General features: G+C 46.1%; 1 protein-coding gene across 4 annotated transcripts in view; it reads left to right on the forward strand.

The window, feature by feature from the left end:
* The window catches only part of SYCP1 (synaptonemal complex protein 1), a 345,552-nt gene that overhangs the window by 27,476 nt on the left and 305,875 nt on the right, over positions 1–12,201 (forward strand). For all 4 annotated transcript variants that reach the window (XM_029573719.1, XM_029573718.1, XM_029573720.1 and 1 more), the window contains exons 5-6: positions 1,889–2,053; positions 3,627–3,694. In XM_029573719.1, the coding sequence (XP_029429579.1) occupies positions 1,901–2,053; positions 3,627–3,694 (221 nt within the window). In that variant the 5' untranslated portion in view covers positions 1,889–1,900. The remainder of the gene's footprint in view (positions 1–1,888; positions 2,054–3,626; positions 3,695–12,201) is intronic.

Here is a 12,201-nt window from a genome sequence, read left to right on the forward strand (position 1 = left end):
CGACGGTTCTACTGTCGGCACAGGGAAATGGGGGCTGAGGGAGTCGATGCCCTGGTATTTCCGTGGCCGCCGACCATGTTACTGTACGTCTTTCCTCCCTGGCCACTGATCGGAAAGGTGATCAGGAGAATAGAGCTCCATCGGCGGAAGTGATTCTCGTGGCTCCGGAATGGCCGAGGTGGCCTTGGTTTGCGGATCTACTCAACCTGTCAATAGCGGACCCTCTGCAGTTTCGGGAGTCTGCGGCTCTGCTGTGTCAAGGCCCCGTCTGTTTGGAAGAGGCGGATTGCTTTTGTCTTGCGGCATGGCTTTTGAAAGGCAACGGTTGAAAAATGAAGGTTACTCGGATGCAGTGATAGCCACATTGTTGAGGCTGAGAAAGCCATCTACTTCCCTGGCTTATGTCAGGGTCTGGAAAGTTTTTGATGCTTGGTGTTCGGGTCGTGAGGTGGACCCCACCAGGGCGTCGGTGTCAGACATTCTAGGTTTTCTACAAGTCGGTCTGTCGAAAGGTCTGTCCTGTAGTTCCCTACGGGTGCAGGTTGCGGTGCTTGGTTGTCTCCGAGGCAAGGTTAAGGGAGTGGCGTTGGCATTACATCCAGATGTGGCGCGTTTCCTGAGGGGAGCGAAGCAATTACGCCCACTGCTCCGTCATCCGTGTCCTTCCTGGAACCTCAATCTCGTGCTTTCGTCTTTGTGTGTGGCACCCCTTGAAAGTGGTATTTTTAGTGGCGATTTCCTCAGCATCCTGGGTGTCCGAATTACAGGCTTTATTGTGCAGGGAACCCTTTTTGCGATTTTCTGATTCAGGGGTGTCCTTGCGAACGGTCCCTTCCTTTCTTCCGAAAGGTGGTGTCATCGTTTCATTTGAATCAATCCATCGAGCTTCCAGCCTTCTCTGGTCTGGATCGTTCGGATCCAGTAACTAAGGATTTGCGGAAGCTGGATGTTCGCAAGGTTCTGATTCGATATCTGGAGGTTACTGATTATTTCCGGGTATCGGACCATCTGTTTGTCTTGTGGAATGGGCCACGAAAAGGCAGTATGGCCTCCAAGACTACGATAGCTCGTTGGCTGAAAGAGGCTATCAGTTCGACATATCTATTGCATGGTAAGACGGTACCAGTGGGGCTTCGCGCTCATTCTACACGTTCTCAGGCCGCTTCCTGGGCAGAATGTCACCAGGTTTCGCCAGAGGAAATATGCAGGGCAGCCTTGCATACTTTCGCCAGGCATTACAGATTGGATGTGCATGCTCCAGACGCTGGGGGATTTGGAGAAGGAGTGCTCTGAGCGGGCCTCTCTGGCTCCCACCCTCAGTAAGTTGGCTCTGGTACATCCCAGGAGTCTGGACTGATCCGGGTATGTACAGGGAAATGAAAATTAGTTTCTTACCTGATAATTTTTGTTCCTGTAGTACCACGGATCAGTCCAGAGTCCAGCCCTATACCTGTGTACTCTTAAGTAACAGGAGAGTCTGCTCGTATAATATATTCTGGTCAGGTTATTTACCATTCATTCTTGTTTGTTCCTTTGGTTCTGAGAGTTCGGTTCCTACCTGCGGGTTGATTATGAACTTTAGGTTAGTTAATGGTTGAATAGGTTTTTATTCCATTCTGCTTTGACATTACGTAAGACTGAGGGACTGTGGGTGGCACCTTAGTATATATGGCAGGGTTGTTTGAAAAAACTTCTCTGTCTCCATCTGCTGGAGGGGAGGCAAAACCCAGGAGTCTGGACTGATCTGTGGTACTACAGGAACGAAAATTATCAGGTAAGAAACTAATTTTCCTTTATGGAATTTTGAAAAAAAACCTCATTGTTTTGAGATACATAATATTAACAAGAAATTTTTTTGGAATCTTGTTTATCATTTATGATTATTTAGAATGTAGAACCAATGTGTCAGCTTTATTCAAAACTCTACAATGAGGCTGAAAAGATCAAGAGGTGGAAGCAGTCTGTAGAATCTGAAATGAAGCAGAAGGAGAAAAAAATACAAGACTATAAAAAAACTATTGATGCACAACGTAAAGCTATACAAGAGCTGCAGGCAAGTATGAGCATGTCACTTTGTAGTTAGTAGATGTAGAAATTACTTTTGCATAGTACAAAGTAATTTAGGCTCATTTGATTCGACATTCAGTATGCTTAGATGGTTGAGACAACCAATACATTTATGAAGGACATTATTACAAAAAAGAAAAACATTACTGTTACGGTTTTAGCTGCTATGCAGCCTCTCCTCCATCAGGGCACCTTGAAGAGCATATCCTCCAAGCTGGCCAAACTCTTCCCTCCTACTTGCAGCATACCCAGACTCCAGACCTACATAACCCTGCCTTGTCAGTCCTAAGATGCTTCTGGCTCTTTGCCCTAGCCACTCTCACCTTGTGGCCTACCCAGGCCTATCTTTGCCTTACCTCTTGGCCTCTCGGCCTTCTGACCTCAGCCTTGCCTCCTAGCCGCCAGGCCTTTTGTCTTTTTTTTTTTTTTTTTTCCTTGCGTTGTCTTGTGGCTTCTGGGCCGTCTGACCCTTGCCTTGGCTTGTGCCTGTTAGGTCTTCTTGCATCTTGCTCTGCTTTCTGGCTTGTATAGGCATAGCCTTGACCTATCTAGGTCTCTTCTTGTCCTGCCCCTTGGGCTTTCCTATATTGTTGCCTTTGGGCTTTATGTTCCATATTCTGTGTTGTCCTTGACACACCCTGTTCCTGCCAAGCCTCAGTTCCAGCCTCACCTGCACGCTGTGCCCGTCCAAGCCTCAGTTCCAGCCTCACCTGCACGCTGTGCCCGTCCAAGCCTCGGTTCCAGCCTCACCTGCACGCTGTGCCCGTCCAAGCCTCGGTTCCAGCCTCACCTGCACGCTGTGCCCGTCCAAGCCTCGGTTCCAGCCTCACCTGCACGCTGTGCCCGTCCAAGCCTCGGTTCCAGCCTCACCTGCACGCTGTGCCCGTCCAAGCCTCGGTTCCAGCCTCACCTGCACGCTGTGCCCGTCCAAGCCTCGGTTCCAGCCTCACCTGCACGCTGGGCCCGTCCAAGCCTCGGTTCCAGCCTCACCTGCACGCTGTGCCCTTCCAAGCCTCGGTTCCAGCCTCACCTGCACGCTGTGCCCTTCCAAGCCTCGGTTCCAGCCTCACCTGCACGCTGTGCCCGTACAAACCTCGGTTCCAGCCTCACCTGCACGCTGTGCCTGTCCAAGCCTCGGTTCCCGTCTTACTTGCACGCCGTTCCTGTCTAAGCCTCGGTTCTAGTCTTACCTGCACACTGTTCAGGTCCACGTCTTGGTTCCAGCCTTACTATCATGTCCAAACCTTGCTTCAGTTGTACCAGGCTGTCCAGGCCTTGCTCCAGTGTTGACAGACTGTCCAAGCCTTGCTCCAACCTTACCAGACTGCCCAAGACTTGCTCCAGCCTTGTCTGGTGCCACTTCGGGGATGGTGTTCCCCATGCTCTGCCCGGACAGCAGCCATAACAAATACCCAATTGATTCATCATTTATCTAAGACTGAGTTAAATAAGAAATTAGCATGCATTATTTAATGTAGTTAGTACATGAGGTAAATATGTGATATATTTGTATTAATAAAATCAATATAACTTACTAATTTAAATGTGATACTTTCTAGTTTGAAAATGAAAAATTGAGTTTGAAACTGGAGGATGAAATGCATGAAAATAAAGATCTATTAAATGAGTAAGTACTGTTAATTACATGTTTCTGTAGAACTGTTTACAGGAGGACATTGCTGGGTTGAAAAAACTGTATGATTAGTAAGTTGATATTAATTTTCAGAAGGCAGGATAAGCCTCTCCTCGCTGTGTATATTTTCTTATTTTTAATGTTGTTTGAAGAATATGATATGAGTGTTTTTATTTATGAAAGAAATCTTTTTATTTTTGAAGATGAACTTTCTGAGACATATGTTGGGTACTCTGCTGAGGGGTAAGGATAGGAAGCCATCAATTTCTTTGATTAAAAAGGTGATGGTTAAATATGGCTCATACTTTATCAAGATCCTTTATAGTATTCTGAGGGATGAAGGGAAACAGCCTGCACAAGTTCAGAATTTAAAGCAGAAATGGAGTGGAGATAAGATCATCTTTTCTGATGATTATTGGGAAGAAAATCATATATCTTCTAAATTTCTCTTCATCCATACTAATTTGAGGCTTATTCATTTTAATTTCAAACATAGAATATATTTTACCTATGAGTGATTATTTAAAATGGGCTGGCTGGCTGGCTTCTTCAGATTGTACTAGGTATCACATGGCAAAATAGTATTTATTTATTTATTTAACTCTTTTCTATACCGACATTCATGATACAAATCATATCATATCAGTTCACAAGGAACAGGGTGTTGTAACAGTAATATTGAAGAGGAAGAAAAGTTACAATAAAACAAGGTTAAGTGAACTTGGAAGCAGAAATGTGCCGGAAACAGAGGAATAACGTTGTAAACTTAACAAGGCTATACTGGAAGTGCATTGGGTTGGAAAAACAACCGATAAGGGCTGTATAACATAGTCTGGGTAAAACAAATAAGCATGGGTGTAGCTTGCTTATTGCGGCGGCTACTACCCCTAACTAATCAAGCTAGATATTTCACTTGGATGCAGCTCCATCACTGCTCTCTACATTAAAGGTGGGGGTGGAAGGGAAATAGAACCAAGAGCTAAGAGAAACAGGTAAGTATGAGAGAAAAAATGTGTGAAGCTTGCTGGGCAGACTGGATGGGCCATTTGGTCTTCTTCTGCCGTCATTTCTATGTTTCTATGTTATGTTTCTATTCTAAATATATATATATATAACTTATATACAATCAAGAAACTGGCTAACAATGCGGGGCTGTGACAGTATTGGGGGGGAGGATTGGCAGGGGGTGAGGGGGACTTTCTAGGATCAAGGAGTTAGGAGGAGGGAAGGGGTAGGGAGAGGAGGGAAAGGGCAATGGGAAAGCTTGTTGGAACAGCCAGGTCTTGAGTTTTTTCCTAAAGGTCACCAGGCAGGGTTCCTATCTGAGGTCTGGAGGCATGGTATTCCAGATGGCTGGCCCCGCTGTTGAGAAGGCTTGTTCTCTGGTGGATGTACAAGTGGTGGATTTGGTGGTGGGGGCATGCAGGGTTCCTTTATAAGCCTCTCTTATAGCTCTTGTAGAAGTGTGCAGTCTTAGTGGGATATGAAGGTCGAGTGAGTGCCGATTGTGTATGGTCTTGTGAATAATGGTGAGGGACTTATGTAGGATTCTGAAGCTTATGGGGAGCCAGTGTAGATTCCTGAGGATGGGTGTGATGTAATCTCCTCGATTGGTGTTTGTCAGAATTCTGGCGGCAGCATTCTGGAGCATCTGAAGGGGTTTGGTGGTAGAGGCGGGGAGACCCAATAGGAGGGCATTGCAGTAGTTTATCTTGGAAAATAGAGTGGCTTGGAGAACCGTCCTGAAGTCATGGAAATGGAGGAGTGGTTTAAGTCTTTTTAGAATTTATAATTTGTAGAAACAGTCCTTGCTTGTATTGTTGATGAATTTCTTTAAGTTCAGACGGTTATCTAGTATCACTCCGAGGTCTCTTACTTGGGTGACCATGGTGGAAGGGGTCGGCAATGAAAATTCAATGTGATCAGGGGAGATGAGGAGTTCGGTCTTGGCTGAGTTGAGGGCTAGATTTAGGCTGGTGAGGAGGAGGTTAATAGAGTGGAAGCAGCTTTCCCAGAACTTGAGTGTTTTGGGTAGGGATTCTGTTATAGGGATCAGAATCTGCACGTCATCGGCGTATAGGAAATGCTTTAATTTTAGGTTAGATAGCAGCTGGCAGAGAGGCAGCAGGTAGATATTAAAGAGAGTGGGAGAAAGTGAAGAGCCTTGAGGTACTTCTATGGATGATTTGATGCTGGAGGATTCTTTGTCGTTTATTTTGACTTTATAGTGTCTATTGCTAAGGAATGACTCAAACCATCTGAGGACGGTTCCAGAAATACCAATGTCTGATAGACGATTTAGTAGGATGGAGTGATTCATTGTATCGAACACGGCAGAGATGTCAATAAGTATTAGTAGGAAGGAGTGTCCTTTGTCTAGGCCCATAATAAGATAATCTGTGAGTGAGATAAGGAGGGATTCGGTATTTAGAGATTTGCGGAAACCGTATTGAGTTGGATAGAGAATTTTATGATTGTCTAGGTCAGAGCTTTCCAAAATGTGTGTCGCGACACTTTAGTGTGTCGCCTGCACTGTGCCGGTGTGTTGCGCAAGCCCGGTGCACGTGACGTGGTATACCGAGGAGAGGTGGAGCCAGTGCGGCCGCCGGTGGACCTCATCCCACTGGCGGCTGAGTAGTTAAGCATCGCTGTGCTGTGCCGGAGACACACAGCAGGAAGATCGGTGAAGAAAAAGGTCACGTCTAAACGTGCAGATGCTCCTCCTCCTTCCTGTCCACGCGGCCCCGGAAGAAAAATATTGCCAGAGCCTCACGGGCAGGAAGGAGGAGGAGTATCAGCCGCGTGCAGAAGAACAGCGTTTTGCAGAGGGCTGAGAAGAGGAGGAGGCCCGGTAGCAGGGTCACCACTGCGGATCGGCCCGAGAAGACCAGGGCCGCTGCAGAGCCCATCCTGCAGCGACCCATGAAGAGGAGGCCCAGAGGTAAGAGAGAGGCTGAGGGCCCGTAGAGTGTGTGTATGAGATGAGTTGAGAGATTGTGTGTGGGAGTGAGGACCTGAATGTTTGCAGAGACAGCATGTGAGAGCCTGTGTGTGTGTGAGAGAGACAGCATGTGACAGTGAGAGCCTGTGTGTATGAATGATTGTATGAGAGAGAGCATGTGACAGTGAGAGCCTGTGCTTGAGCAAGACAGCATGTGGGAGAGAGAGAGAGAGCCTGGGTGTGTGTGAGTCAGACAGCATGTGCCAGTGAGAGACTGTATGAATGATTGTATGAGAGAGAGCATGTGAGAGTGAGAGCCTGTGTGTGTGTGAGAGAGAGAGAAAGCATGTGAGAATGAGAACCTGTGTGTTTGAGGGAAGAAGATAGATGGAGAGAAAAGAAATAGAAAAAAAGACAATATGAAAGGAATTGGCAAAAAAATAAGAAAGGGGAGGTGGAACAAAAAAGCCTGTGATCAACCGATTAGAAAACTAAGATCAGACAGCAAAGGTAAAAAAAAAAAATTACTTTTTACTGATTGGCACATGTAATCTTTGGAAATGTGCAAGAGTAGCACTTTCTCTATGCGGATCTCACAATGTACGAGATCAACATGGAGGAAGTGGAAACCCACGGGGTCTGCACAGAGGAGGCAGCAGAATGGGCTTCAGTGCCAGTAGCAGCAATCAGCGCCTCCCCAATAGCCATGCGGCATCAGTGACAGTGGCAGCAGAGGAATGAGTGAGGTTCCGAGGTTGCTGGCAAAAGAAAGAGAGGGGGTCTGCCTTTACTGTGAGTGTGTGTATGAATGGGAGTCTGCCTGGGGGTGTATGTGTGTGAATGCATGGGTGCCTGCCTGAGGGTATGTCTGTGTATGAGAATGAATGGGTGTCTTCCTGGGGTTTGTATGTGTGAGAATAGGTGCCTGCCTGTGTGTGGTGTATGTGTGTGTGTGAGAATGAATTGGTGTGTGAGAATGAATGTGTGCATGCCTGGGGGATGGTGAGGGAGTGGTGTGAAAATGAATGGGAGCCTGCCTAGGTGTCAGTTTCAGTGTGTGAGAATGACTGGGAGCTTGCCTGGGTGTGTGTGTTTGTGTGAGAATGATTGGGAACTTGCCTGGGTGCGTGTGTTTGTGTGTATGTGAGGGAGCCAGAGAGAGTGAGAGCATGAGTGTGTATGAGAAAATCCAGGGGAGCAAGAGTATGTGTGGGTGTGTGTGTGTGTGTGAGGGGGAGAGAGTGTCTTAGAGCCTGAGAGTGTGTCAGTGTCTGTGAGAGCAAGAGGTTATGGTGGGTATAAGAGCATGAATGTGTATGTATGTGACAGTGTATGTGTGAGAGAGAATGGACATGTGAGTATGTGTGTGAGAGAGAGGATAACCTCCTAATCCTTGACAATATCAGGGTGACTGGAAATCAAGAGCTCCCACGTATGGACAGCAGGGGCTTTTTAAAATCCTTATTAGTTTTAATTATTGGGTGTTATTTGATATAAGTGCTGTTTTGAAATATTTTATTGGTGTTTGGGAAATTGTAAAAAATGTATATGATTTTAATTAATATAAATTCTATTTATCAGTAGTTTTAAAATATTCTTTTATTAGTATGGTTTTACTATTATAACTGATGCTTTATGTTTCTTGATTTTATTTGTTTTATGAGGAATTGTGGTTCTGTTTTTCCATTGTTAATACACACAGTCTGGCTTCTTGGGGTTTCCATTTCAGTTTTTGTCTAATTTGTGCTCCTTTATTTTGTATTCTGTATTTGGTAAGGGTCTGCCTCTGCTCTGTGTGTGTGATCATGATGAGAGATTCTGCTAGCATAGGGATCTATAGCAATCTGGTTTGTTTTGTTTCCTCAGTAGGTGGTGTATTGGTATTCTAGGACCCAGTGTAATATTTACCCTTGCTTTTTCACAGGTAGGGTTATTGTTGTTTGAGTCCTTGGTGTTATTACTGTTATGTTTAATGGGATTGCAGTATAGATTTTGAGTGTCTTTTTTGCGGGGTTTTGTGTTAGTTCACAATGTGCCTGGCAGTGGAAGGTGTTTGTGCTGCTGTTACTGTGAGGTGACACCAGAATTTGAAAATATCTTTTAGTATGATGAGCTGTAAGGGAAAAATCCAAGCTCCATTGTTTGGGGGAATTTCAGTGGATGCACAGAGTTACAGAACATTACAGACATTCTGTCCCTTCCTGTTACGATCCCCCCTGTTGCTGCGCTACAGGAGGTATCTCACCTTTTCTTCTGGAGGCCACTCTGAAGCCAGGGCCTCACCTGCGCTCTATCCAGGACTTGCTCCAGGGCCTGAGAGGTCTCGCTGTTCTTGAGGCCTGCCTGTGGCTTGCTTGTGTTTGCTTGGACTTCCTGGTTCCGGCCACGCCCTTCTCCCTAGGAGCCGGCCCGCGGCTCTCCACCTCAGTTATAGGGCCAGCGAGGGGCAGTCCAGGTGAACTCCTCCCAGGGAGTTGCCTGCATACAGCAGTATAAAAAGACTTTCACTTCAGTTCCTGTTCGCCTTCGGATTGAGTCTCACAGTCGTCTGTGCTCCTTCATCAATCCAGGTCCTCCATGGTCTCCCTTGCTTTGATGGCTTCGTGTTCAGTGTCTTCATGTTCCTTGTTCCCAGTCCTGATGTCGGCCTTTGGATTGGGTTCCACAGTTGTCTGTGTCTTCAGACCAATCCAAGTCCTCCGTGGTCTTGCTTGTCTTGACGGCTCCCTGTCCTGTCTCTGCCTGTTGCCTTGATGTTTGTTCCGGATGTTCCTGATGTTAGTTCCTGATCCAGTTCCAGATGTTCTTACCTGCTTTAGGCTGCCAGGAGTGCTCAGCCTGCTTTAGGCTATCAGGAGTGCAGCAACCTACCTTAGACTGCCAGGAGTGCAGTAACCCACCGCTTCCTCTTCCCTGTGCTCGTCCCGCTCCTGCGGTTGTAGGACAGGGTGGTCCGTGACCAGTCCAGCCGTGCTGGCTGTGTTGGGCGCCCTGAGAGACAGCACCAATGTCTTCCTTCCTAGCCCTTGTCTATGATGTCTTGCTTCAGCCCTCGTCTATGATGTCCTCGCTTCAGCCCTCGTCTATGATGTCTTCAGTGTTCTAAGGACTCTGTCTGCCCTCGTCCTCTGTCCGGCCTGCTGCCCAATGCCGTTACCCAGCGGCAGGTCCGAAAGGGCTTGGAACAGTCGGAGGACCGTTCATCAATCAACATTGTGTTGTTGGTTGCCATGGGCATGCAGGTCTGGCTGAGGGTCAGATTCTGTTCCTTATTCCTGCTTCAGTACCTGCCTGGCTCTCCATGCTTGCATTGGCTCACCTCCCACGGTGTGGCTTGGGGCTCCTCCCTGAGTCTTGCCTTGGCCCAAGGGCTCACTCCACCTGCTCTAGAGGCGACCGCGCTCCTCGCGTTCATAACACTTCCTATATTTCATTATTTATTTATTTAGAACTTTTTTATACCGACCTTCATGTTGAAAGCAAACATCAAATCGGTGTACATAGAACAATGTTGCAAGGGCATTACATAGAACAAACACAGGGATTACATAGAACTGGGAAAAACCGGGTGAACTGAACGGATCGTTGAACGGCTAATTGCAACGGCAAATGGGGGAAATTAACAATTGAATAAATGATACAAGCCTTTGAGGACCTTTGTCTTATTAGGACACAGGAGGAGAAACCTGCCTCCAACATGAGTGCAGATTGATGAAATAAATAAAATAAATAAAATAGAAAGGACAGTTATAAGGTGGAAGGATCGTGATGTTATGGAAAAGCCTGTTTGAATAGCCAGGTTTTCAGTTTTTTTTTGAAGGAGAGCAGGCATTGTTCTTGCCGTAGATCGGGGGGGAAGGGCATTCCATTGTGATGGCTCAGCGGTGGATAAGGTGCGCTTCCTTAGTGCTGTCTTGACTGGGGGGGCATGGGGGGTACCTTTGTAAGCAGATCTGATCGGTCTGGAGGATTCATGAAGTCGAAGAGGAGAGGTCAGCTCCAGTGGAGAAAGATTGCGTGTAGCTTTGAAAATTATCATGAGGACTTTGTAGAGAATTCTAAATTTGATGGGGAGCCAATGTAAGTCGCGCAGGATGGGGGTGATGTGCTCTCTTCTGTTAGCGTTGGAGAGGATCCTTGCGGCCGAGTTCTGGACCATCTGCAGGGGTCTGATAGAGTTGGCTGGGAGACCTAGCAGTAGCGAATTGCAGTAGTCGAGTTTTGAAAAGATGATTGATTGTAGAACCGTCCAGTAGTCGTGGAAATGGAGAAGGGGTTTCAGTCTTTTCAGGACTTGTAGTTTGAAGAAACAGTCTTTTGTAGTAGTGTTGATAGATTTTTTTAGGTTGAACTGATTATCAAGCGTGACGCCAAGGTCTCTGACATATGGAGAGGTATTTATTTGTGATGAGATTAGGGGATTATTGAGACCATGGGCGTCGTCATGAGAGATGAGAAGGATCTCCGTCTTGTTAGTGTTTAGAACTAGATTGAGGCTGGTAAGAAGGTGATTGATTGATTGATTGATTGATTGAAGGCATTTGTTCCAGAAGCTGAGGGTTTTGGATATAGAGTCTTTGATGGGGATTAGTACCTGCATGTCGTCGGCATAGATATAGTAGGTTAGTTTGAGATTTGAAAGGAGTTGGCATAGCGGAAGGAGGTAAATGTTGAAGAGCGTGGGTGAGAGAGAGAGGAGCCTTGTGGGACTCCCATGGAGGAGTTGACCGGATGAGATTCTTTATTGTTAATTTTAACCTTATAGCATCTATTATTAAGGAAGGACTTGAACCATCTGTGTGCTGTACCAGTGATACCAATGTCTGTGAGACTATCTAAAAGTATGGCGTGGTTCACTGTGTCGAAAGCTGTGGATAGATCAAGGAGGGCGAGAAGGTAGGGTTGTTTTTTTTCAAGGTTGTGGATGATAGAGTCGGAGAGTGAGATTAGAAGTGATTCAGTGTTTAGTGATTTTCGGAATCCGAATTGAGTTGGGGCTAGAATCTTGTGTAATTCAAGGTATTCTGATAGTTGTTTGTTGACTATTTTTTCTAGAAGTTTTGCAATAAATGGTAGATTGGCTATCGGACGGAAGTTAGCAGGATCCGCAGGTGACAAGTTTGTTTTTTTTAGCAACGGTTTGAGGATCGCGATCTTAAGTGAGTCCAGGACTAGCCCTTGAGCAAGGGAGCAATTGATGATATCTGAGATATACTTCGCAATGATTTTGGGGATGGCGATGAGGAGATTTGAAGGTATTGGGTCCGCAGGATGAGATGAAGGCTTGACCTTCTTGAGCATGGTTTCGATCTCCAATGAAAAGGAGGGTTCGAATGTATCAAGATGGGAATTTTGCTGATTAGTGGGGGTTATAAGGGGGCTGTGGTTGGATATTCTTGGACTTAAGTGAAGCTACCAGATTGGTGATTTTTTTAATCAAAGTAGATCGCTAATTCTGTAGCTTTTGATGAGGCTTGATCGTCAGGAATAGTTGGTGGGGCTGATTTGGTGAGAGATGAGACGTACGAGAATAGGTCTTTAGAATTGAAGATGAAGTGAT

This window comes from Rhinatrema bivittatum, chromosome 12 (genome assembly GCF_901001135.1).
Source record: "Rhinatrema bivittatum chromosome 12, aRhiBiv1.1, whole genome shotgun sequence".
NCBI classification, from domain to species: domain Eukaryota; kingdom Metazoa; phylum Chordata; class Amphibia; order Gymnophiona; family Rhinatrematidae; genus Rhinatrema; species Rhinatrema bivittatum.